Below are 27,645 nucleotides of genomic sequence, written 5' to 3' on the forward strand. Positions count from 1 at the left end.
ACCTCCTTAAATATATAACAGCTATGTTTAAAATGGTATGGGACACTGCACTTAAACTGAAACCGTTTTTTTTTTTTTTTTTTTTTTTACAACCTCCTTAAATTATAACAGCTATGTTTAATTACACAATTTGTGTACTGTGTCCAATTCTGTGCATAGTCAATAAGTACATTACTCTTAAGGTATAGTCCTTCCTACACAGGTGGAACAGGGGTGTTCTGTTACTGCGTTGGTATCCGTTGATTGACAAGAGAGATGTTTTCTTTTAAACCCTGCTTAGGCATTTATTAACAATCACAGGCAGTTTCAGTGGTAGCCCTAGTGTGAGAGGACAGTGTACGTGAAAATCATAAATGCACAGGAGGTACTCACACTGTGGCCGCCCGGGGGCCCATTAGGAGCTCCGTTCAGGTGCCAGGACCCAGACTGAGACTTTTGGGCCTTTAAGGCCTTGTGTGCTACGCACAAGGGGGGAAACGTGTGGTGGTTGCTCTTTGAGGTTAGTCCATTAATGACTTGGCAGATTAAAACATTCAATCTCTTCAGTCAAGAAAAATACAGATAATGGGAGGATGTAATTGAAATATATGAAATATCAAATGATACAGCTAACCCAAGTTCAGAGGACGTATTGAAGTTATGAATTAAAATAACACAGTTCATGGGTGTCACCTTGTGGTGTATTGAAGATATTACCGAACTAAAATAGATTTTTGTGTTTTGGGTACAGAATTCTAAATTCTTAAAAGGTTTCACCAGCTGCCAATCTGGATCTTGGTATAATGTCTCAAAATTACAGTTTAAAATGTTGTGTCCCTGAGATCATTTATCTTGTGATAAACCTCAACCCCTGTATATATATGTGTGTGTGTGTGTGTGTTTTTATTACATGGGAATAGCTGTTATTATTTACTTCATGATAGTATTGGACCCTGCTTTTACTAACATACATTTTGATAGTAGTGGCGGGGCTAACCAAGACGTAGCTTCACTGTAATATCTGAACCTTCCACGCTTTTCCTCCAGGAAAGGTAGATCTCCTACTTGCCCAGTGTTGCTGGCTAAAGTGTAATGCAGGCTCCTGGGATCAGCCTATTTGTGGCCTCTCTGGAGCATCAGCACACTCAACAGTGGTGTCGCTGGCTCCAAGGATTAACCAATGTGCGGCCTCCCTAGCGCCTCAAGATGGCAACCGTCTAGAATGGGCTGGGTGGGGCATTTCACAGGGCCATCAGATGGGCACCTCCCATCTTTGGTGTTTCATCAACTAGCCCACAACACCCCAGAAATGATCGACAGTGACGCTGGCATCCCAGCACCACACCCTTCAGCATCAGTGACTCACCTCAATTGAGGGCAGGCTCCGAAGGCCCAGAAGGTGAGATCACAGTTGCTGTCTAAATCACTCTCCCAGTTTAGACTGTCAGTCATTCCCACATTCAATCAGCAACTATTGATTATCTATATAACCAAGTATTTTCTCACCCTTTCAATTGGATAAGAAGTTCTTTAGATGTATGCAAACTTGTGAGAAATGTGACAGATGCATGCAAGACCGCCGCCACTATATCCCCTTCGCATCTCACCTGCAAACTTGTCCAAATTCAAGCAAAGCACAATTCCTGTAATAAAGGCAAACAATGGAATTACAATCAAATCTCATTAAAATTAACTTGGAGTAAACTCATTTTTTACATGGGCCCGGCCAAATTTAGTCACAAATTTCCTGTTTGTGTGAATTATTTTGGAGCAGATAAATTGAAATCGTTTTCGGGTTGTCATATGACCCTTCATACTGCGAATATACTGTTTATGTGACAGCAATACTTATTTTGAGAACTGAGTATTCTGAATCCTAGTGGAATATTAGCGGTAAACATGTAAACGTACAAAAGGAGAGCTAAGATCCAGCCCTTGTTTTCGACCCAAATTTAGCACTGCCCAAAAAATATAGTTTATATAATTGATTACATAAGAAGCAAACATTTGTGAACAGCTGCTTGGATCTTCAAAACAAAAAATTCAAATCAGCGCAGCCGCCATTCTTGGAAGGGAAAACAAAAGCAGGCTACATAGTTTACATAGAGTTACGCGTACTTTATGATTTGGGAAAACACTTTTTTTGCAACAGAAATAGCATATGATTATCGAGGCCAAATTGTGCTTGGTTGGGATTGAAAAATAAAAATGAAAAATGTCCGTACAAGCTGCCAGCAACTGCGTGGAGTGATGAGCCTGAGGGCTGGCCAGACCACAGTGGGATAACATTGTGCACATTTGGTTAAAATCTGTAATTCAATTTAATATGCAAACTATTTGTACAGCTTGGTGTTGGCTGTCACGGAGTTGAGGCGCTAGCTCCGCGGCCCTCTCCAGAATTAAAAAAAATAAATAATAATGTTGAAGTGACTCGACCCGCCGCCTGTGTGCTTGCCTACTGTCAAATGAACAGTTCTGCGTTACATGTACGATGTTTACCTAAATATTCTCTTTAACCAACCTTAATCACCAGGAAATGCTCACTTATTGGGTAAAAATTATAAAAATAATCATAAAACTATACACCAGAGATGAAGTGTGTGCTGCAATATGTGTATATTTTGAGGCCGGCTGCCATCGTGGTCCGATAGCAGAGGACTTGATTGCTGCCAAAGCTGCCTTCTCCCTGGTTCTGTTGCCTCTGATGATCATATAAAAGCTAAGTCGTGGTTTTTTGCGTTGTTGTGGCATTGCACAATACAACAAGATTTGGGCTTTTTTGGGCAAAAAGTAAGAACTTTTATATAGGGAATCTATTGGGAATGGCCTATTGTTTTCCCCCTTAGCACGTGACCGCGAAAGGTGCAGGTTGCTGTGTCCGTCTGCGATTTCTCTAGTACCTTCACAATAGGAGCAATAAAGACACAGGCGGGTACAGAATGCACGCTCTTTAAACATGCAATCCACAATTCTTCTTCTTCTTCTTCTTCTTAGTAGGCTACTGTATTGGTATTATAATATTAATGTTTTTGTTAGTACGTTTTATAATTATTTGCAGGCATTTGCAGATTAAATGTTTTATTAGAAAAAAACACAGGAACACTTATTATATTATATATATATATAATATAATATTCTATATATATATAGAGCTATAATAATATATAACTATATATATATATATATATTATCTTAATATAGATACAAATGTTTACGTATATATATATATGATATATACTAAATCGCATTAATCCCACCCAAATTTATACGTATCTAAATATGGTCCACTGTAAGTTGCTGTAAGGCACAGAACAACGTGTTGCACCACAAAAATTAACGCCACAAGAGGTCGTCATCTCAGCTGTTGAACGCCGTTTCTGTCCAAAGCAAACTTGCCGATCTTGCCCTTTGAGGGAGTTCTCCATGCACGCTCAGTCATATGATAGGGTTCACTTCCTGCAGACACTTTCCAACCTCCTGACTGGAGCTAAGCCTAGGAAAAAGAAGCAGAAGCAGAAGCAGAAACAGAAACAACAATCCGTGGTTAGGAGAAATCTTCCCCTCTCAAGATGCTGGCCCTCATCAACAGGCTTTTGGACTGGTTCAAGTCGCTCTTTTGGAAAGAGGAGATGGAGCTGACGCTGGTGGGGCTTCAGTATTCCGGGAAGACCACCTTTGTGAATGTTATAGCTGTAAGTTTGATTTATTTTCCAAAACAGTAATAACACGACTGAACATATCTTTGCCCTGCCGAAGACACAGACAGGGCCAGATGGACTGCGTTATGATGTACTACTGTGTGATTACATGTCTTTAAATCGTGCTTGGTGTGACTAATTATTTTACAAATGGAGATAATTTGCACGGAGACAGACTTTTGTTAGTACATAGTATACCATATATTAACAGCTGATAAGGTGCAAGTGTTAGGCCGCCTTTGTTTTACCACGTAGCTGTTGTTTTGGTATATATTTCAGTTTAGTAATATTTATTACGCTGCTTTCTCGGAGTGTGGCTGAATAAGAAGTCCAAGATGGGCGTTAGAGTCGTGGGCTAATATCTAAACATTTACTGTACGTACCGGCTGAGATTTAACAAGTACAAAGCTGAATGGCTGTTTCAGAAGCCAGAATTTCGGAAGAAGAACAACTGTCGTTTAGATATTGCTAGAAAGGTGAACATATCATGTAAACTTGGAGGTGTTTAGACAGTTTGACACTGCAAGTACACACTGTCAACTTCTGAAAATAGCAGAGCGTAATAATGTTCACAAGACCAGCCTGGGTTGCGTTGTGCAACATGGCGGGCCGATGACTTTTAAAAACAGAACCGAGAGAGTCGGGTGCGCTGCTGCCTAATATATTAATAATTTTATCAGCAGTTAATACTGTCTATCCGTTTCTGAGGCATCGTTTAACACGTTTAGTAGAATATTTTTCTTCAAACCAACTTGAGTATAACATGATGACAGCAGACTCGTGACCACTGCAGATTGTGAAATTGTAGCTTTACTCGTTTGGGGTGGTAACAGCTAGTACTGCGTGACTGACGTTAAGTTATGCATTTCTCTTGATTCGTTTTTGTGGTTGTTATACTGTACAACAGACATTATTTATGTCTGGTATTTTAAATAGAAGCCCCTGTAATAAAAAGACTGCCGTGTGTTTCTGTTAGACGCGGAGACCTCTTGTGAGACTTCCCATGAGACTGTCTCTGTCGGGTCAGGCAGAATGTGGTGTCATCCACCTTAGTTAGACAGAAGCCAGTGTTAGCATCATCTTTTGATGGGGAACCTGGGAGTGATCCGCAAGAACATGCTACAGTTTGTCTTGTGGAAACGCCCCTTCTTGTTACTGCCCTAAATATTTGCAATATGTACCAGTTTAGCAGGATTACGCCAGCACTTGACAAGTATTGTGTGATATCTGTATCTAGCCTATATCTTTCTCACTTTATCTATATCTATATCTATATCGTAGAACATCACATCACATTGTGGTCCTTGCAGGCATAAAAATATGTTGATATTATTAGTAGTAGTAATGGTGAGTGGTGCTGTATTTCTGTATTGATCATACTGTTTGAGATTAGAAATCATCATACCTGATATGAGTGAGATTGGGTCTTTTGTTCATTAAACTGAAAATTCAAGTACTGAATGTTTTTTGTGAACAAAAGCTACTGTATAATCCATTTGAGAGAAATATATTGCTCTTTAAATTCCCACCTCTCATATTCACAATATTGTAGGTCTGGGCCCACATCTCTTGCCTAACACTTTAGAACATAAAGTTTTCAAACGAGAGGAGGTCATTCGGCCCATCTAGCTCGTTCGGTTGTTAGTATCTTATTGATCCCAGAATCTCATCAAGCAGCTTCTTGAAGGATCCCAGGGTCTCAGCTTCAACAACATTACTGGGGAGTTGGTTCCAGACTCCCACAATTCTTTGTGTAAAAAAGTGCCCCCTGTTTTCTGTTCTGAATGCCCCTTTATCTAATCTCCATTTGTGACCCCTGGTCCTTGTTTCTTTTTTCAGGTCGTCGCAAAAAAGTCCCCAGGGTCGACAATGTCAATACCTTTTTAGAATTCTGATTGCTTGAATCAGATCGCTGCGCAGTCTTCTTTGTTCAAGACTGAATAAATTACATTTTTAGTCTGTCTGCATTTGACATGCCTTTTTAAACCCGGGATAATTCTGATCGCTCTTCTTTGCACTCCTTCTACTCCTTCTAGAGCAGCAGTATCCTTTTTGTAGTGAGGTGACCAGAACTGAACACAATATTCTAGGTGAGGTCTTACTAATGGATTGTATAGTTTTAACATTACTTCTCTTGATTTTGAGCATTTTGTTGGCCTAGATGAAGACATTTTTGAGTCAACATAAACTCCTAGATCTTTTTCATCTTTTTCATAAGTTCCTTCTTCAATTTCAATCTCCCATATGGTATTTATAATGGAAATGTTTTATTGCCTGCGGGCAGCACCTTATACTTTTCTATATGTGTGTGTCTGCCCAGTTCTGAATGCTGTCTGAGATTTGCAAGGCCTACGCAAAGAGTGACTGACATTTCTGATAGTCTTCATCTCAGCCTTGAGAATCCTCACACATTGCACTACCATACTTCCACTGCCAGTATTCTCACCTTGAATGCATGAGTTGCACCTTCAGATGGTGCAAGAATCTCAGTCAAGTCACTGAGTACATTCCTATCAGTGAGATGCTGTGGAGTGTCATGTTCTCGTAGCATCTCATCTGGCACCCTCAGGATGGAATGGATCATGCTAATTTGAGCGTTCCAATGTGCTGCATTGGCTATCAAAAGGCATTTTTCAGACTCTAGTATATCTGCTGATAAAAACACTAGCCTGTCTCCTCCTTGACAGTGTGAGTTTTTTTTTATTTTATGGTTTGTGTTCATTATTAAAAACTTGTCTTATTTTTGGGTGTGAACCACGTATCTTAATTTGGTCTCAACCTATCAATTGTAAAATTCTAGGTGATGCAAACCTTTTGGCCATAGCTGTAGACACAGGATACAGTACTGCCTGGATTTCAACCACTCATAATCGCCTGTAGCAGTGTCATTTATCATAAACCCAGTAAAATGGTGTTCTCCAGTAAAAATGCACTGTTTCCACTGCTGCCATATCCATGATCTTTAGACCACATCTGTTTTTAGATTGTGTAGTATCTTTAAAATCTGTTTGTTTACTAGTGTTGCAGCATTTATATTACAATTTTAACGTTGTATGCAATGTACTGGTCGTTAACCTGAAAAAAAACAAAGCAAACATGCCTATATCTACCAGCTCTACTGCTGTGTAGCCTATGTTGTGATTGTCAGGAAAAATACCACCCTGGCTAGTTACACAAGCATTAATATAGCACACTGTATATTCATAGTATTGTACTACTAACCATGAGCCACCATGCCCACAATATCACATGCAGGCCAATGTTAAAAAATGTATTTCTGTATTTTTTTTTTATTTAGTTTTTTTAAGTGCAGAATTATGCGTAAACTCAGTCTCTGGTATACTGCTGTATTCAGCTGTCTTTGAATATTGTTGTCATCCAATAATGGTTTTGTGTTCATATGTTTGTCCTTTTCAGAAACCATTACATGGGTATATCTGTACACTTTATAGTTACAACTCATGTTGCTTCATGTTCACTAACCATTTTGTCACATGTGATTTCCCCTTGCATTAGGCTTATGTTGGGTGTGCCTTTTTCCACAGAAGAAATTCATGTAGATTCAAATTAAATATTCTATGTTACCTTCGGTTATTCAGGAAAAATATTCAGGTAGTAGTTGAAACCACAGAACTGCAACTTTTAGATGTCAAACTGAGTAAACCAAAGCAGCTGATAAGTCACAACAGGAATCTTAGTATAGACAAATTAAAAAACTCTATAGAGAATAAAAAAAAGCCCAAATATTCAATCTACTGTAGGTTAATTCTGAATGGGTCTTTTGTACTTAATTTCTGTTTACATCATATGTGTAAAAACCTTCCTTTTATAAGAGTTTAGTAAATTATACATCATTTATATTGGTACAGTGTGTACTTTATCCTATTTTGACAGTCTTAATTGCAAACCATATGTACTTTGTTTTGACGGTCATTTTAGAGAAGAACCAACAGTTTATCAGCTTTAATGTTGTTAGAATTAAAAATCACACTAAAGTCCTAGTAAACCTAGTACAGTATGTTTACATTATATATTTACAGCCAGGGGCATAAACGCAGATTCATTATCTGCACAAAGACTCTTGCTATGAGTCCTTGAAAATGTTACCGTTTCTAGATTTGTCCAACCTTTTTGGCAAAAAAAGCCATAGTAAAATAAATGACTGTCCTAAAATAAGTGTAGTTTGCTAAAACGCTGACCACTTTGTAGTAAATAAAATAGATTTTAAAAAGGAGTGAGACTGAATACTGCACACTGTAGCCTCCCTGGTTGATGGTGAGCTGGCCTCCCTGGCCGATGGCGTGCAGACTCAGCAGCCCTAGGCGGTGCAAGCTCAGCAGGAGTTGACCCTTGGGAGGCGATCTTGGGAGCTGATCCTCGAGAGGTAGCTTCAGCTCCTCTGGAGGTGGACATGGGAGCAACAGGTGGTCTCCCTCTTGCGATGAAGGAGAGAGCAGCAGCTAGTCTCCCCCTGGCAGCTGAGATGAGAGCAGCAGGCTCTCCTCTGGGCCCTGGCGTGGACCTGCCTACTGCCTGTGGATCTGGAGTAGGCGTGGCTCCTCCCGATGAGACTGGAGGCAGCGGGGACCGCCCCATATTGTCAGCTAGGTAACTGAATACCATGGCTGTGATGTCTGGAGGGACGCTGGGTGGTGGTGTTGCTCCCCACCTCTGGCCCACAGCATGTTCACCGTCATCGGGATGGTCTCATTGGGGTCCGTCTCAGGGTCCAGCAGCCATTCCAGAATTGTCCACGAGGGCAGTCGACCCTTGTGCTCCACCCTCCTGGACGCTCAGACTCCTCCCTTGTGAGTGCTGGAGCACCGGCTTCTTCCCCTTCTTCGTGGGCCGGCCGCTTTTTCCTCCTTGGGACCGACCGTTCCACCTGCTGCCATGGAGGGGGTTGGTCGGGTGCTATATGCCCGACCTCGCCAAAGGCAACTTATAAATCACGGTTCTTGTCAAAGTTTATTAGAGGAGTTAGACTTCCTCTGTTTTCTTGGGTTTCATGCCATACATTTGGTGTGTCATGTTAAGAATCCATGTGATTTACTGCTTTGAGTTTTTTGTCTAGAATTGTATAGACAAACACAATTTAACCATGTGATCCTTAGTTCATTTTGAGTATTGTATCTGTTTGATAGAAGAAACCAAGCCAGAGACGGGCTGAGTTTTTTTTATAATTAGGTAGGCATGTAGAAAGCAGGTACTGATTCTTCCTCACTCATTAGATTAAGGGAAGTTGGAAGCAGAATATAACAGAATGTCTTGGTACTGTACTAAGGACATGTGTTAAATATCCGGAAGTGTGCAGAGACCATTTCAATTTTGTGAATGCAGCCCACACCAAACGGGAGCGTTGTTTTAGATTTCTGTGTTCATTTTTCGCCTACTATAGCATTTCACCGTCTGACCTCTTGTATGTTTTATATTTCACAGTACAGTGAAATTATGATTGGTGATGCACAACCCCTAAGAAATTGGAATACATCAGAGTTGCTTGTTTGTGTGTCTGTCTGTATGTTACATTTGTAGATTGAGAACCCCTGAACTTTGGTATGCCAGTGACTGCACTATGAAGTGGAGGGTTTTTAACATGTAAAAGGATGGTTCTAAGGATGACCGCTCTACTCGTAACCTGATTGGCTGAGACAGACCGTGAGGTTTCTAATAATAATTCTGAAAGGTTTGCAGAGACGCTTCTAAATTGTCTCCTGCCTCCATGTCAAACTGTACATCCTAACTGTACACACGTTTGGGATTGTAACCAACAACAGCTTTCACAGTTTGTGTATGGGTTTTTGTTACGAGATGCTATTCCACATGATGAGAATTGTGTGTGTGTTTTTTTTATGCTGAGTATTTTAAAGCTTGGCTTGTGTCAAACGTAAACCTTACTGTGAGTGTTTCATACACATGATGGTTCACTTTCAATTTGCAAGTTGGTGCTGGGAAGCACTATTCTTAATCTGTTTATCTGTGACAGTTCACTGATTATGTATCAAAGAAATATGGTGGTGTGGGTAACAGTCTCATAGGCACTGTTGCAAGACAAGAAATGTGTATTTAGCTTAATTTGTTACTCCATTTTGGATGGAAACTTGTTTAATATTGTATCAATTCTACAGAATTATGCAGATGTACTGTAAGTGAAGATTTATGATGATAGTTAATAATTAAGGAACAAATGCTGGGCCAAAGAAAGTATAGAATGAAGATGAAATTAACATTGTTTTGTTTCTGGGAGATTGTATGACTTTATAATCTTGTCACATTTCCTAAAAAAAAATGGGTTTAGTTTGCAGTTCCTGTTAGTCACACATGGCAAGAACTGTCAGTAAGGCACAGAGGCATGTGCAATACAGCTTTACAATTGCACTGGCTAACGTTTAACCACTTCCACATTTCTTTAATGGGCACAGATGCCGCTCCAAAATCAAATGGTTTTTGTCCCAGTGTTGTCCTGGTGTACAGCACTTTACAGTACAGTGCTTCAGTCTGATCACCATTTGCAGCACTGATGGTTATATATTTTTTTAACAAACATTTACTGTATCCAGTGAACTTTTAAAGCCAAAATACTGGATCCCCTTCTGCCTCAGGAAGTAGACCTACTTTTATGCATCCAGGACTTAAATATAGATCTGCTTTTACTAAACCAATTATTTTGAGAAAGCCAATGGTGGGTCATTAGGCTAATTAAGCTGGTTCTGTTCTTCCTGTGTAACCCTATCACCGGGTTTTAGAAGGCCAATTGTGATGCTTGCTACAGTATTTCTGTAGAACACCATGTTTGATTCAGATAAAACTTCTTAATGCACAACAATGCAATAGCAGTGTCATTTAGATCAAATGGAGCTTCGTGAAATATTCCATCAAACCCCACAGTTCTGGAGCCGGTCTATATCCTTTTACCACTCCCGCCAACTCACTAAATTATGTGTAAACTGCAAATTGAACAAACTGCCAGTTGTATCTTGCTGTGCTGTAGGTATAAGGCATTTATACAATGCTTTACTTCATTAGAGGATGTAGGTTCTGTGTTGTAAACTGGGCTGTGAGAATCAATTTGCAACTTAAGTGATTTGTAATTGTCTTTACAGTAGAAACTATGTCAACTGTTGTAAACCTACAGGGATCCATGCCAGAAATTGCAGTACAGCCTGCAACTTGCATTTCAATGGCACATGGAAGATAAATGATATGCTTGTGAGAGAGATAAATGAACAGGTGGTGCTGCAGTGCTCTATTTAACAACACAGGCAGTGTGATGCTGCTTTAACTAGTCAGGTTACAGGAGGAAGAGTGGGTTTCCTGCTGTATTCCCAGGTTGACAGATTAGTACTCAAAAATAATGTGATAGTCCCTACTGTAGGTTCAATTGCACAGTGAGTGTAGGGAGGCCAAGGGAACTTATCTGGGTGCCATCCTTTCCAAGGAACCCTGCAAAAGGCTGACATATTAATGAAAAATAAGTGCTGTGTAGGTGAGTTTTTTTTTTTTTGTCTTCAGGCTCAGTTATGTGCTGCTTCTGTCTGAGTCTGACCTCTGATGTTCTGTAAATGGGATCCTTTGTGACGTTTATTTATTGAAAGTGTTCCTTGTCCTGTTATTGCAAGATAACACTGTTTGGGACTCCTAATGAAAATGAAGTCCAGTGAGATTCCAATTGCCCTTTAATTAGGGCTGTGTTTTGAAGGTTCGTTCGTTAGGCAGGAATTCAAAGGTAGTTTTAAACCTTCGAAGGTTTGTCAAGTGGCATTCACGCACTGTATTACTATTTTTTCTCTTAACAGAGCTGTTTGACAATGTGAATACTATAAATCACACATTAAATGTCACTCTCATGCAAAATTCGATCTATTGATTTGTATAATGCATATTACATAAACAGAAGTTGATGTATTAAAATCCACTACCAAATCGTTATATGTAGCAACTCTATATGGTGCCACTGCAGTGTATGGTGCAGGATATAGTAGTGCTTCAGTAAAACATATAAGAAAAATATATACACTAACACTAATCATTTTATTTTCCAAAACTGAGCACCGTCCGCCCCTCCCCACTCCAGCTCGTGTTATCCAGAGGCAAACCTTTAATTTCTTCATTTACCATCTCAACACCAAAGCATTGTATAGTGTAAGCTGTATTGAAAGAACTGTCTCGAAACCCTTCTGCTGTTTGGGATTTTTTTGTTAAATGCCCAGGCAACCAAAACAAAAGTGTGCAAACTGTGCAAGCCACTGGTGATGTATCATGGAGGCACAACCAATCTTCAGGGTCACTTGATAACCGTAAGTTCGTATTATTATTATTAGTATTTTTATTAGTATTATTTTTAGTGGTAGTAAAATGTGACCGACTGTGACTGATAACCTGCTTGGTACAGTGATTGTTAAATAATGCTGCTGCAATGCAAGCTTACTGTATATATCGCAAGCAGCATTAATTACGTGTAAACATGTATTTTTTTTTAAATGATAAAAACATGTTCACTTTTCTATGTAATGTATTTTTAAATGTGAATGTTTTATTCTATTTATATGGATTGCCTGTAAAATAGGATTTCCAATCAAATATAAACAAGTAGCTATGGTGATGTCACCAGTAAATTACGCATCATAGTGCCATTGATGGTTCAAACCTTTGAAGGTCAATGTACCCTTTGTTGTAGCCCTACCTTTAATTGAGGATCACTTTTATTTGTCATAAAGTGGGGGCAGGGGGATGCTGTAACTTTTCTAATATAAGGTAATCAGACAAACACACCTTCTTTTAGTATCAGCCTCAATTGCTATGGGGTATAACAAGTGCCTTCCCTGACACGGAGTCAAGGGAATACCTTTTAGTTAAAATATTATACTTTAAGATTTATTTAGGAAAACGCTTGCCAAATAGACCAATTCTAAAAAAGGAGTAGTGCTGGAAAGAAAATGCGTTGCGGTGAGACAGTCCGATAAAAGGGATGCAAATGAACCAATAGGAAAAAAACATTAGCTTATTGGAAGTGTGCTTGAAGAATCATATTTATGTATTTTCATCTCCAGTTGGGATTGTAACAGTATTCCTGTACTGTACACTGCAAAGGGCTGGCTTTAACCCTGTTCTTTATAAAGACAACAGTTCAGCAAATTAGGGGATTCCTGGCAAGTCACAAGACCCATCCACGTACTTCCACTTAAGTCTCTGTCAGGTGACTCTGGAATAATGTGTGCTGATGACAAGCTTGTGAAGAAGCATCTTGATTTTCCAAATGTAGCTGGACATCTGCTAAATATCAACAGAGGAGTTTTGATTTTATCAATTTTTAAAATGTTTTTAATCTACTAAGTCTTGAAATGTACTGACCTGCATTCTAGCTGCCTAATAAAGATCTGGTATTGGCTACCAGTGTGATGTACACTTCTTGAATTTTAGCTGTTTTCTTTTCATTATTCTACAGTAACTGTGTATTTATTTAGATGATATTATGTTTGAGGAGATAACTTAGTTGTCTATGAAACTGTCAATTGCAAATTGCACCCTTCTGTACATGCTACATTATTTGTATTATTATTTTTCCATTTCTGTGTGTGTGTTTGTTTATTTCCTTCCTTTCTCTACACCTGCCCAGGGACTGCCAATGAAAATGAGCGTCTAGATAAATCTGAGTGCAACACATCTTATGATATGTCATAATTGTTACAAATTGTATGTTGTACCTGTTAAATACCTAAATAAAAATTAAAAACAAAAAATTGCCTCTGTTCACAAGCTGGGTCTCCCAAGAGACCCAGCTTGTGCCCTGCCATCTTTCTCCCTGTACTATTGGCAGATGTGGAATACAATATTAGAACATTTTAGCAGCATATTGATCCCAGAATCTCATCCAGCAGCTTCTTGAAGGATCCCAGGGTGTCACCTTCAACAACATTACTAGGGAGTTGGTTCCAGACCCTCACAATTCTCTGTGTAAAAAAAAAAAGGTGCCTTCTATTTTCTGTTCTGAATGCCCTTTTATCTAATCTATTTAAAATGTTTAAAACCTTTAGTTTAATCAAAGAAAACAATTCCATAACCGAGCCAATCAGTCTAGTGGGCTCATTCAAATAAGAACCATCCCCAGGAATTTGATCCCTAACAGTAATAATTTTGTTCTGAAAATAGTTAAATTCTTCACACCTAGTCGGAGAGGCTTCAGTATAAGGTAGTGTGTCTGGCTTTATTTGTAAAGCTCAGTATGGGTTGTAGGAAACTGCACGGGACTGAACCTGTTAAAATCACCCACTCCCAAAGAATACTTCTAAGGAAGAATCATTTTGTGTTGTTTTTTTTGTGTTTTGTTTAAGGTATTAATTCTGTTTCATCTGACCAGATTACAAGTATTTGAAACAGACATTATAGAAGTGGTACTGCTCAGGTTCAACGTTTTTACACAATGGCTTTTTCAAGACTGCATCATTTTTTATTTATTTTTTGTCAATTCACATTATTTGGTTTAACTTTCAGCACCATGTACTGTACAGTCATACCCAGAGAGATAGACAGTCTGTCTATGCAAGACTACATTCTTTCACACCTGCTTGTGGACAGCAAGAGAAGGAGGTTGTCATGGTGACTAGTCTAACAGTGTGTTCTGTGAATGGCCACATTGATTTAGTGTTAAAATGGGATTGAAGATCCAGGCCAACTTGCCCAAAAAAAGGCAAAAATGACAATGTTTGTATTTGTTCTTTCTGTATAACAAGAATAAGCATCCTGAGGGAGCATTGGCTGTGTGTTTTTGTAAACGTGTTGCTACAACACAACTGCTAATATCTCAAACTATTTAATGTACTTCATATTGTGTTCTGGGAAATCCTTGGGTGAAATCTAATGGTACCCTTCACTTTGGCTACCATATTGGGGTCATGTGACTTTTTTTTTTGTTTGTTTTGCTTTCCAGATGATGATAATGCAATTCTTTTGAGAGATTGCCTTCATACTTGGTACACAGCTGTATTCTGTGATTCTTTCAAGTTTGATTGTGTGAATTGTTCAAGGAAAATTAACCCTTTTGTGCTCCTCCCAAAGTTGCCGCCACCACAGTCAAAGTTTCACAAACTACTTGAAGTAATGACTTCATCTTTGCATGCTGAATGCATTGGTGTATTGACATTGAAGTTATAAATGACATTTGCATGCTAAAAAGCTATTTTTAATATGCTGTTTTAAGATTATTTGTAGTTGCATTTTTCTTCTTGCTTCCGACTTCTACTTTTCTCTCATCTTTTTTACAGTCTGGCCAGTTCAGTGAAGACATGATTCCTACTGTGGGGTTCAACATGAGGAAAGTCTCCAAAGGCAATGTAACAATAAAGGTGATGTACTATTTAGATAATAGGCCTATCCTGTATCCTGTTGTCTTGCTCAGTACCAAAAAGTGATCCCTTGATTTTTAGGAGCTTTGCGCCTCCTATAGACCAGTGTGTCAAAAAATCAGGGGGAAAACCAAATTGATGTTCAGTGAATAGTCAGTTGAGGTGTCTGGTCATGCATGCTCTAGTCAACATCCACTCGACCGTCTGTTTTATCTGTGCAGTGACCTCCATCTTGTGGTTAAAAACAGAACTACAGGGGCTTAAAGAGACTATCAAAACACTTGTAATTTTAGCAGCAGATATGGTTTCAAGTTTGCTTCCATGTTAAATTCTCATTTTCAACCATTAATATCTCAGTAATGGTAGTGTGGAGCTTTGCGACATTTGTCGCTTTTAAATCTTTAAACAGTCTTTTGATAGGCTTAATATTTTAACAGATAAACATTTGCCCTGTATACAATGTGAATTGTAATGTGTGTTTTTTTTTTTAATTTTTTTTTTTTAGCAGACCTGGAAATTCATCCAGTATAAGTAGATGAAGCATGTTGTGGACTTGGAAACAGCAGTCTCTTCCTCATTAATGTTAACCCTTAGCGGTCCATTTTATCCAGCGCTTGTCAGACGTGTCAGGTCCACTTTATTTTCACACGCACTGTTTAATTTACATGTGCTGTTTTAAAAAATTCTATTACAGTAAAACAGGACACTCAATACTGTAGCTCCAGCCAAGCCCCACCCCTTGTTCGCTGTATATTTCACATACCTCTTTATAGACGTGCATACTGATAAATCCTCTCCTGATCACTTGTTTTATCACCAAACTCCTCAACAATGCGATCCAACTCATTATTTTATTACTATAGCATCTCAAAAAGCTCTGCAAATGTCTGTGATATTTTTTGCGTGCTGGATACATAAGCAGCTATCTCTTATGTCTGTGTTACCTCTAGTGCATGGAGCTATGAGAGAAAATTGTAATGTCGGACCTAGTCCGAGATAGGACCGCAAAAGGTTAATATCTCGGTAATGGTAGTGTGGTGCAATGTCCTTTGGAACATGAACACTTTGTGACATTGTCTTTATAAATCTTTTAAATGGTCTTTCGATAGGCTTAATATGTTAAAAGGTAAACATTTGCCCTGTGTACAATGTGAATTATAATATTTTATAATGTTTTTTTTTTTTTTTTTTTTTTTTTTAGCAGACCTGAGCAGACCTGGAAATTCATCCAGTATAAGTAGTGGACTTGGAAACAGCAGTCTCTCCCTCACTAATATTAAAACTTTGAAGCTTGTATCTCTGCATGCATGGGTGGGGGTATTCTCTAACTCGGGAGACAGAAAAGTATATTTGCAAACACCACACAGGTGCCCAGTTTTATTTATTAGTTTTTTTTTCAAGTGATTTATTTTAACCTGCAGAGGGCGCTGTTGTCCGTGGCCTGAATACCAGTAAACAGGTCCACAGGTCCACAGGTAAACAGGCATGCTGGAGCATTCACAGGTGCTTTGAAATAATAACAAAAAATGAATTAAAAAAGAGAAACTAAAACTACAAAGAAAAGGTGCGCACACATCGTTACCCCGACCGTCGCTCCCCGCGTGGCCCGGGTCGCCGTCCTACACTCGCTCCCTCAGCCTGCTTCCTATACATGTATGGGGTCTGCCTAAGGTTTCCCTGCTATTAATATTTTTATTTTCTTCTCTTTCTATTTGTTTTTTCTTTTTCCCGCCGTTCTCGATCCTGGAGCAGAGCTTCCGCTAACTTGTTTCAACTTACAGGGGCAGAGCTGAGGGAGCAACAGAACATTATTTTATAGGGCCAGCAATCTTCCCCCAAGACCTGCTTCTCAGCCACTTCCAGAGAGGGAAAGCCCACACACCCTCTCTCCCACCTCTCTGTGTCACTGCCATGACTGCCAGGTGGATATTGTAAGGCTGATGCCCTCTTCCTGCATCATTATGAAAGCACCAGCAGAGTCAGCACAGATCCACCCCCTGTTACAGGGCGAATAAACCTACTATCAAATTCAGTTTAGTGGCTTCATATTACATTGTTTTCTCTGTCCCCTTTTTTGTGGATGCGAGCGGTTCTTATTTCAATGACGCAGTTTTTTGTTTTTGATGGTAAGGTGTCTGACTAAGTTTTTAGGAGTTGCTCCTCTTGGACGTTGCCTGTCATAGGCAGCAAACACTTGATCTAAAGTGGCAGGTGACTAGGTCATGCTCACTCTTCTAGAAAGAGATTTTTGCTCATGTAGCCTATATCTATGGAAGGCAGCTAGAATGGAAGAGCAGCTCCTAACCTCAGGTGATAACGGCATAACAATGACGTTTCAAAAACACAGTGAGTAATTGTAACGAGAGCCACTCGGATGATTGCAAACAGCATCAAAGGTAAGGGGGAGATGAAATTGGAAGTGGCTAACTCAAACACCTTGTTAAATTCGCAGTGCTGTGCTTAATGTGTCCACATTTTCATTTTTTTAGATCTGGGATATAGGAGGACAGCCGAGGTTCAGAAGCATGTGGGAGCGATACTGTCGAGGAGTTAATGCTATTGTGTAAGTAACACCTGGAAAAACAAGCAATTGACACATTCTAAGGCTTAAACAGGAATACAGATCTTAAACAGCATAGTATTTAACATTTAACTTTTTTTTTATATGTTGCATTGAATTTCACATTTTCTCAAAGTGTAATCACTTACAGTATCTTTATCCATGTAAACCACTGTAATTGAACACTGTGTTTGTGAAAATCTATGTACTATGTAAAGTAAAAGATGACTAGCAATACTAAATCAAGCCTATTTTAAAAAATGGGCATGATGGTTTAACCCCTTGCCTGCTGAGGCCCTTTTGATCCTCTGTGCTACAAGAATTTTGTGGTTTTGGGGGTAAAATGTATTATACCTACATCATTCTTAGTCCCTAAAATCCTTATGTGTGATGCAAAATGTTAGAGACTTTTAAGCTGCATGGTTTGCCTATGTCTTTGCAAATTGTTTTATTAGTTTTGGGGGTATTACGTACTCTAGGTTGACACTAGGACTTTTCACTTTGACTTTTCCACTTCCAATTATACAGTCCCTGGTGTATACTACCCAGTTCAATTTCATGTGCCTAGTACGCCACCGAAGAATGAGATACTGTGGCAAAGTGGCGAGTGGATACAGGTCAGTGCAGTGCAGGTACAAATCACATAATTACTTTCAGGTGCAGGGGTGTTTATTGATAATAACATCGATGTCCAGACCCCTAAGGCAAACTCCTCTAAATAATAAATGCTGGAGTGATACAGCTTCGTGTATTACTCCTAAATGTAATCCCCGGGTTTGACCCGCAACCAAAAGTCCAGGTTTTCTACACACCCACACTAAACACGAAACACAAACACAAGACTGAGTGAATTTAAGTGCTAGTGGTGATTACAGTACTCCGTGAAATGCTTGGGTGAAAAGTGATGTCCGGGTTAATGCTGATTTGTACTCCAGCACAGGATCATGTTACTGATAGTCTAAAAAGACAAACCACAGTTACAGCCGACACCTTTACAAACACAAAACAAACACACATGGTTTTCAGCAATACTTTTACTCCTTTTAGGTTAACTCCAACCGTTTACAAAGGAGCAGATTACTTTGCTACGCTCCAATTTTATACCCTCGCTCATGACCCCTTGGTTAACAAGCACATCCGCGCCTCCAATCTGCAGATGATGCGGTGTTTCACATTTGGGTACTGTAGCTCAGTCCCTTTTCTAGTCGGCCGACTTCCACCTACCCACTGGAATGAAGTGTCATGCCTTTTAGTCCAGGGTACTCTGCTCCCTTTATCTAGTGCCCTCTCAGGTCGGGAAGGAGAGCTAACACCAAGCGTCATTCAATGTCTGTCACAGATACCCAGGCAAAAATATACATTTTCTGAATCAGCACAAAAAAAGGATTTTAGAAATGGTTTGTTACCCATAATCCTTCTGGAGCCCGAGGTAATGCCGCATTAAATAAAAACAAGTAATTTTTACTACCTTTGGTCATATTGGTTTGTTTTGAAGGTTTATTTAGTCCTTCCAGTACTCATGTACTGTGTGGTACTTCTCATAACACTCCTCCAAACAGAGGCCTGACAGTTTGGACAGTAATACTATATATCCCTCCTTATGCCCTTGTGGGAACATACGCAGCACCTTTTTTGAGGACAGGCTTTTCTCCCGGACTGTGGCAGCGTTCGGATAAAATGCTGTTTACTAAGCTTTGCCACAGTTTCTGATGTTTCAGTCTCTGGTACTCCTTGTGTATCGAACAAAAGGCTGGAGATCACAGAAGTCTGAAATTCAAGAAATAAGTTCTGGTACACTATGTAGGCATTGTACAGTGAGATCTGGACCAGGTACATGGCAAGCTTCTCATATCATGCCGTGGTTTTCCTTACAGCATTGTACAGCTCCAGCATCTGGTCTGACCACGTCTATCCACGTCTCCCATGCATTTGTTGTATTTCTTTTAAAGTGGACGAGGACACACAAATACAGTGAAACCAAGAGTTACAATCATCTTTTTTTTTTTTTTTGAAGGGAGAAAAAAAAGAGATATCCTGAAAGGTTTAGAGGGGTGGGGGAGAGGAGAAAATAAAATCAATAATTACTAATCTAAATCGAATTTCTTTTTTCTTTTTTCTTTCAAATGTAGAAAAATCAGATCAATTTTGAATAAAGTTGTTAATTTTATATGTGAATTTATTATAATAAAGAATACAAAAGGGAGACGGTAGACAAATTACATAAAATATAAAATTATAATTAATTAATCAACTCAACCAGACTCAATGCAGTTTGAGATACAAGATTACAAACAGGAACTGTAACAAAAACCCCAAAATATATGCTTCCTTTTGAGCCTCTGATTGCTGACCTCATGCATCACTGGAAAATAATGAAGCCAGATCGTGAAGTTTCAATAATGTCGACTACAGAAGTAGGAGGGTAACACAACTGCTAATCAAAGGAGAACTTTTTTTTAATTATTGTTATCAATCCTCATTGCAGAGAAACAAAAGTTACAGGCAGATTTTTTAAAATTTGCTCTAGATGTATTCATAGCGCTGGCCAGTGTTAGGTCTAACAACTGTGTCACATCGAAGGTATTATCACTGTAACATAATGAAATTAGAACCACCAGCCATCTGTAAAAGCATCTAAATGATCAGTCCTGAGTGAAAAAATGGCAATCCAGTCTTCTTGTTCACATTTGGATACATTTGGACACATATGCATCATCAGCCACAAAATGGAGGAAACTCCCAAGAATTTGGTTAACTTGAGCTGGAAACCCTGTTAGTTTGGGGGATATGTTTGCCAGCAGATTTTGGTCTAAAACCTTTGAATTGCCAAACTTGGTAGATAGGCAGAGGTCTGTCTTTTTCAAGTCTTCATTAGCTAGTGAGTTTTTTATATAGATTGTGAGTTGACTCCCTGTTGCCAGTGCTTTTGCAGAGATGGTTATCTGTCACATCTGGCTTGTCTTGTGTTTTTCAGTTACATGGTAGATGCTGCAGATCGTGAAAAGATAGAGGCTTCAAGGAATGAGCTGCACAATCTGTTAGACAAGCCACAGCTGCAAGGGATTCCAGTAAGTCCATCTGCCTTTCAGCTGAGTGTGGTACTTTGTGCTTCCTGAAGGATTTTCATTATTTGCTTGGGATTATAGAATAATAGAAATGTGATTACAGTCTCTTTCCCAGCCCTCTGTATTGTATGAAACTAAACTAATGGCTAGGTTTGCTTTTCTTTCAACATAAATTTTTCGGGGTAATAAATCACTCACCTGTTAGAGTAATGTATTTATTTTTAAGCTGACTGGTTCTTTATAGAAATATCAGGAAACATGTTAATGGTGCAACAGGGAGTATGGGGCTTTGCTACTTAATGCTGTCATGTTCAATTTATTATTTACTGTGACCAGCAGCTGACCAAATGGGACTGGGGTGGAGGTATCCAAGCTAAGGAATCATAGCACATTAACCTGTCAATCATACCTGATGCTTTCCTATTGACCATGGATACCAGTATCTCCGCCCCACTCAATCACTATGTGTCGTCAGCTCAGCTGGTCCGAATCGACTCATAAACCTGAAAGTACTGTATAATAACAGGTTTCATGGTGTTTTAAATGGTAAGTTATTTATTATGATATTTTGTGAGCCCCTGAAAAATAAATGTTGAAAAGGAGCAAGCCTATTCGTGGTATCAGATAAGTAGTGGTTAAATATTTCAGTTATTTGCTCTTTGTAGATGAAGATGTATTTTATGGTAGATAGCCAAATCAAGTGGTACCAGTGTCTTGAGTTGTTGATATGTCTGAGGTATTGTAAACCTAACTTGAACAGCAGCCAACATGAACTAGAGGCAGTCACGCTATAGGATTAAACAACTGCCATTAATTGCGATAGTCTTCATAGTTGGCCTCGCTTTTTTGTGGCTTTTTAAAATAAATCCATACTGCTGTCCTCACCAACAACTGAGGGGCGGGGGGCTGTTTAATTACATGACATTAACCCTCCTGCTCCCAGCATCTCTTTATGGACAAATTGGTTTGTCTGCAAGAGGTGAACCAAACATCTTGGTAGTGGTGGTAGCTTTTTAGCTTTCTGATCACTTGCAGAAATGCAATTATCATCAACAGTAATATCACTAATAATTTTTCACTACAGTGAATAGTCAAGACTAAACAAATGATTGATTGTTTCAAGCCTAGATAGCTAACAATATATTTAGCTGTGAGAAGGAGTTGGTTTGAGTTTTACGATTTAGAGAAAATCAGAACGCATGGAACATTATGCTTAAATATTCTTTATCTAATCTGCACTCAAACAGTAAATGAAAAAGTCTGGTGCACATTGCTCTTAAAAAGTGGCCTGCTCTTTAAAAAGTGGTGATGTGATTTTTAGTCATTTCTCTACATTTTAGTCATTTTTCTACATGCTTTTTTTCTGAAGGGTTTGATTGCCATCTACTGGTTAATTAGTAGAATACAAAAACAGAAGCAACATGTAGAGAGAGAGCTGATTTGTGACACTGTGGTGACAGCTGACTACTACTTTGGATTAACCCTACCTACCATTAATGTTAAATAAAATTCTGCACTACAGAAAATCTATTTCAGATTCAATTGGAATGTATGTTATATTCTCGAATATTCTTTATATATGTTTTAAATCTATAAAAAAAAAAAGACTCTTTAGATTTTTTGACTCATTTTATTATTAATTGAACTTTTCTGTACATTTGCACCAAAAATTATTCAGACAGTTGCTGTAAGGTTCAGTATTAATTGGTGCTGGAAGTAATATTCGGACACATCTTGAAATGTTATATTGGAACCCTCATCGGTGTGATATTATTTTATTAATTTATTGTCACTGAACTCCTGGCCATTCATGTATCACTGCTGAGAGAGGAAATGAAACACTGATTCTGCTCTGACCTCATTGTACTTTCCTAGGTGCTAGTGCTCGGAAACAAGAGAGATCTTCCCAATGCTTTGGATGAGAAGCAGCTTATTGAAAAAATGTAAGTAGGAAGTGTCATTAGGATTGCTGTGGTAGGCAATGTGTTTGAAGCCGTTCTAAAATGGACATTTACTGTTCTTACACATGCTATAGATCAGGGGCTCCCAATGTCTTGGCTCAAGATAGAAATGTGATATACTTTTTTCATAGATATGGTACATTTTGTTCTTCTAAAATCACTGGCTTTTATAATGGCAATGTTGGAAATGAGTATTATAAATGATGTCAAGTAGTCCTTGTTAAATTGGAAATGCAGTAACCCCGCACCCTTAACAGCAGGGCTCATGTAAATGACTTCATCTTCTGGCCTTGGGGGAGGTTGCTTTGTCAGGTATCAGAGTTGTTTTAGAGAAAATATTTCTGGATACTCTACAGCCCATTTTAAACCATCTTACATTTTAATATTATACTGGAGAATAATATATTAAAGGTCTACTGTATTTATAAAGTTGTACATGGTAAGAAACCTACAGCTACAGCTTCCATGACAAATTTTCCTGAGGCTCCCATAATGGGCAGCACATTGTTAAATAAAGGGCTACATGTTTTTCAAATACTGTTACAGCACCGGAGTAGTTTAATTATTTTGTACTGAAGATTACTGCAAGCTTTGAAGCAAACAGTTTTAGTTCACACGTATACCTTGCATTAAGGACCATAACAGGGTGTATCACTCTTAAAATATTTGACTTTGCCAATTGTCTTGCTTGTTACAGGAATTTGGCAGCTATTCAGGACAGAGAAATCTGCTGCTACTCAATTTCTTGCAAAGAAAAGGACAATATAGGTAAGCATTGCAAGAGGAAGAAGCAGACAGACGGGCATTAACCGTGAATGCTGCTGCTGTTAACATACTTTGTTGTGGTCAACTGTTCTTCATCAGCGTTTTATATGAATAATAGAAACCCAGTCAGGTTTGTAAGGCAAAGGGAGGAAAAGCAGAAGCGTACGTGGCACATATTGCTTGTGCAGTGTGTCGGATCTGCTACCTTAATTATTGTTATTGTATCAGATCTTACACACGGCCCTTGGTATTCAAGAGTGCACACTTGCTAATGTCTCACTTGGAACAGCCTCAGAAGTGATGATCCAATTGCAGCTGTTGTCATGGCAAACCTTATTTCAAATATCATGTGAGGTCCTGACTTTTAATAACAGTGCAGCAATGAGTCGGTGATCTTGATGTTAACCTCTGAGACAATGTAGTTGCTGTATTGAAATCATAAGCTAGGCTTCATAATTGTCATTGTCTGATAAGAACCCATTTGAAATTCAGACTTCATATTTCAATCTTAAATCCATTTTCCTTATTCTGGTAGTCTCTATTATAGAATTATGTTATCTTTTGTTTCAGTTGTAATATACCTACAATCGCAGCAAAGGTATTGGCACCCTAACTAATATAAGATAATTCAAGAAATCATGTTAAATCCAAGCATTTAGTGAACTTTAGCTACTAATTAACGACAAAAACCAAAATACACAATTCATGGTAGTTTAAGAAACAATCTTGGTAAAGAAAACAAAACAATAGCACTTAATCGATGTCAAATATTTGTTCATGACAAAAGTATTGACACCCATGCTTTTACTATTTCATGTTTCCTCCTTTTGCTTTTATTATAGGTTTCATAATAAAATCTGGTATCTTTTATATGTTTCCTGACTGACATTATTTTATGAATTGATGATCAAATGCTACAAATGTATATTTTTTTAATTACAAAGTAACCATAACATACATACGATTTTTTCCATGTGTAAATCAATGTGTTTTCTTTGTTACTGCTATGATATAATAATCTAACTTCTCGGTTTCCTTTTTTTGACAGATATCACGCTGCAGTGGCTTATCCAGCACTCAAAATCCAGACGGAGCTGAGGGCAGAGATCTGCCCCCTGTCCTGTCAGCAATATCAATCCCAATACCTTACTCTCTCTGTGATGCTGTGATCTCCTCTCCACCACACACACATACACTATCCTTCCTGTAACCCAGCTGTTCATTTCCTCAGTCAATTTTGTGCACTGCTAAAGATGTGTAACCTGAAGTTAGAACAAACAGCATAATGAACTAGAGTTGTCATGATACACTGAAACCATAGAACTGTTAGCAGCTGGTGCATGTAGCACAGTGTTTCTAAAGAGATTACTTTTGATGTGTAAAATGATGTTGATCTCTTTTAGACCAGGAGGGTTAGTATATAGATTCCTACTTCATATCTGCGGTGTATTTTGGTCAATGCCTAAGGAGTAGTGGGTCAGTTAACATTTAACTGCTGTGAAACAGACTTATAACGTTGCACAGTATGCATGCTGGGCAGACGCACTGTAGTCATTACCATTGGATATCAGTGTGCTTGCAAGGAATCTCGCCATCACCGTGTTAAGACTAGACTGCTTGATGCTTAATAAACTTGTACTTTTATTAATTTTATTAATATTTGACAAACTTTGCAACATCATGCAACATAATTTAACCTGTTAATTTTGAGATTATGAATGTAAACAGATTTAGAGATAGGACTATAAGAGGTAAATCATTAGGTCTTGCACCATTAATGTTTCCGTTAACTGTCAACGTTAAATGTAACCCAATGCCGTTTGATTCCGCCAGAGTTTACTGCAGAGTTACAAGTGCCTTCTGCAATATAGCTCCATCTGTTGGACCAAAACGGTGTGAATTGTCTGATACAGGATAGAACACAAATTAAAGCTTCAAATTAATATTTGTTGTTCTTAATAAAAAAAGCATGCTTTTTAACTCTGATTGTAGTTTTATGTGACCATCATGATGCCTAGTAGGTGAATTAGCATTATATTAGCTGATTCTGTATTAATCCCATCAAGATATTATGACAACTCTAGATATTTCCCATGTTGTTCAATATACTGTAAATATGCTAAACTGTATCATATAATATTGAAGGCTGTGATGTAAAAGCACAAGAGGAAGTTAATGGAATGATGCTAGTTTTTGCTTTGCTTGTAAATTATAGGATTATTAATCTTCTGCAGTTCTCTTTTTGTGACATGTTTTGTACTGTTTACTGTCAAAGGTGCCAGAATTGAGCTGAAGACCGTGGTTCTGTTCCAGGACTGGTGTGGGAGTTTTCTTACTTCACTTGAGCTCTGTTTAGCTTGAGTGTTTTAAAGTGATTTTCTGATATCCAGGAAAACAATTCTGCAAGGTAATCCCTACTGCCTGCTCTAGAATGTATTGTGGTGCATTCTGCAGTAAAGAGAAGCCATATTTTGCCTTGTCTCCAAGCTTAGTGTACACTGAGAATTAGAATGTTCCTTTTTTGTGTGATAAAAGACATTCTATCATTTGTTACCACCAGTACCATTTCCACTGCTCTCTGAATCATTGTGAGGTTTATTTAATTTATATTATTTTCCTGAAAGCGTGCCTCACTATACACCAATTTACAGTATGAAACATAATGTTGGATATTGATAGCTGGGAGCCAAGCAGTTGATGTCAGTGGTGTCTTCTCAAGTGGAAGAAAATATTAAAATCAGCTAATACACACACTTGCAGGTTATAGTTTTCCATTGGCAGGTCTACCAGGATGCTATTTACTTAACGCTGTTAATTTACTTAAATAAACATTGTTTGCAGAACTGTATTGCATTTGAACTAAATGGGTGCAATGATGTGGTAGCAAGATAAAAAAATGTGATCTTGGTTTGGTTTGGTTTGGTTTTACTGCATACCCAGTTAATGCAAGTTCTGAAATGGGGAAGTTTACCTTAAAGATGGATTGATTACACAGTGTAACAAATTTTATTTATTTTTTTGTTCCTGGGTAGTAAGTGTTATTTCCTAATTGCTTATGCCTCAAAAGTATAGAAAATAGCTATTATTCCCCACAAACTTTGCTTTTGTGACCAGGACAGTGATATTTCAAAATATCTCCATTTCCAATGGGAAAACGGGCAAATGTGTGTCTTTTCATTCACATAAAGTCAGTAAAAACAACATATGAATCCAAATTAACATGTATTTACACTAAAGTAATACAAAAATGACTACAAAAGATTTAGAAGCGAGTAGTTTTTCAAGATTTACGATTATACTGTATTTACCCCTTTCCCATTGGAAATGGTGATATTTTGAAATATCACTGTCCTGGTCACAAAAGCAAAGTTTGTGGGGAATAATAGCCATTTTCTATACTTTTGAGGCATAAGCAATTAGGAAATAACACTTACTACCCAGGAACAAAAATTGTGTTACATAGTGTATCACTTGCTACTCACTGAATTTCCATGAGTGAACACAGGTGTTGGTCTGCACCACTCAAGTCAATGATTTCTTTGCTGGCTGTAGAGAGTCCCTTTCCAGTTTAACACAGATGGAATGCCATCTTCCATCCATACTGGTGTATGGAAAGGGGGATGCTGCAGTTATACATATCGTCAGAAAGGGACAGTCTTTTTAGTATAGGTGGACCAACAAGGAGGAAAAGGCATCTATTCCAAAAGAGATTTTCAAAGTTAAGAAATTTCTTAGAATTGAGAAGTAAACCACAACAAGGGCACTGAAGAGAATTACTGTGGCGGTACAATACTGTAAATGGGTTTTTAAATCATTAGTTATGACACGTTTTGAGTCTGTTATTCACGCTATGCCTTACTGAAAGCTGTAACTGGGCACAGAGATGTGTGTATCTTGTAGAATGTCCCATGAACAGATGCAGCAGATACTGACCATTGAATCCTCATGTTGTGATCAGCTGTATACAGTCTTGTTTTTTTTAAGCATTAATGAAGTGTAAGGAAGTCAACCAGTGTATTTCAGATTAGCTTAACCGCTTTTAAAGTGATAAAAACTGTTATAGGCAATTAGAAGCACAATAAGGTTGCATATCAATTGACTGGTGATTTTTCTTATGACATGAATATGTTCTACTATATCGTCTGTATAAGTAGTTATTATAAAATTGTAATCTCTTGGAGGGATGTGATATCTAGTCATTTGTAATCCATTTATAGATGGCTTCAAATGTCATTTAAATTTATTTTTTCCCCCCCGTTTCCCTTACCATTGTAT

The 27,645-nt window shown here is 38.3% G+C and overlaps 1 protein-coding gene across 1 annotated transcript; it reads left to right on the forward strand.

The window, feature by feature from the left end:
- The first annotated feature begins 3,437 nt into the window (after positions 1 to 3,437).
- LOC121298076 (ADP-ribosylation factor-like protein 8B-A) lies at positions 3,438 to 26,123 on the forward strand. The gene is made up of 7 exons (XM_041224875.1): positions 3,438 to 3,671; positions 14,939 to 15,019; positions 17,509 to 17,582; positions 20,554 to 20,647; positions 22,520 to 22,587; positions 23,303 to 23,373; positions 24,419 to 26,123. Exons 1-7 carry the CDS (start codon positions 3,549 to 3,551, stop codon positions 24,466 to 24,468), a joined length of 561 nt encoding a protein of 186 aa, XP_041080809.1. The 5' UTR covers positions 3,438 to 3,548; the 3' UTR covers positions 24,469 to 26,123.
- Positions 26,124 to 27,645: the final 1,522 nt, after the last annotated feature.

The sequence above is a fragment of the Polyodon spathula genome, chromosome 23 (assembly GCF_017654505.1).
Source record: "Polyodon spathula isolate WHYD16114869_AA chromosome 23, ASM1765450v1, whole genome shotgun sequence".
Taxonomy (NCBI): Eukaryota; Metazoa; Chordata; class Actinopteri; order Acipenseriformes; family Polyodontidae; genus Polyodon; species Polyodon spathula.

What these genes read in the sequence shown, in the direction of transcription:
- LOC121298076 (XM_041224875.1), top strand. Translation starts at nt 3,549, where the DNA reads ATGCTGGCCCTCATCAACAGGCTTTTGGACTGGTTCAAGTCGCTCTTT. An exon ending in CCTTTGTGAATGTTATAGCT is followed by an intron (nt 3,672 to 14,938) that starts GTAAGTTTGATT and finishes TCTTTTTTACAG; the next exon opens with TCTGGCCAGTTCAGTGAAGA. An exon ending in AAGGCAATGTAACAATAAAG is followed by an intron (nt 15,020 to 17,508) that starts GTGATGTACTAT and finishes TCATTTTTTTAG; the next exon opens with ATCTGGGATATAGGAGGACA.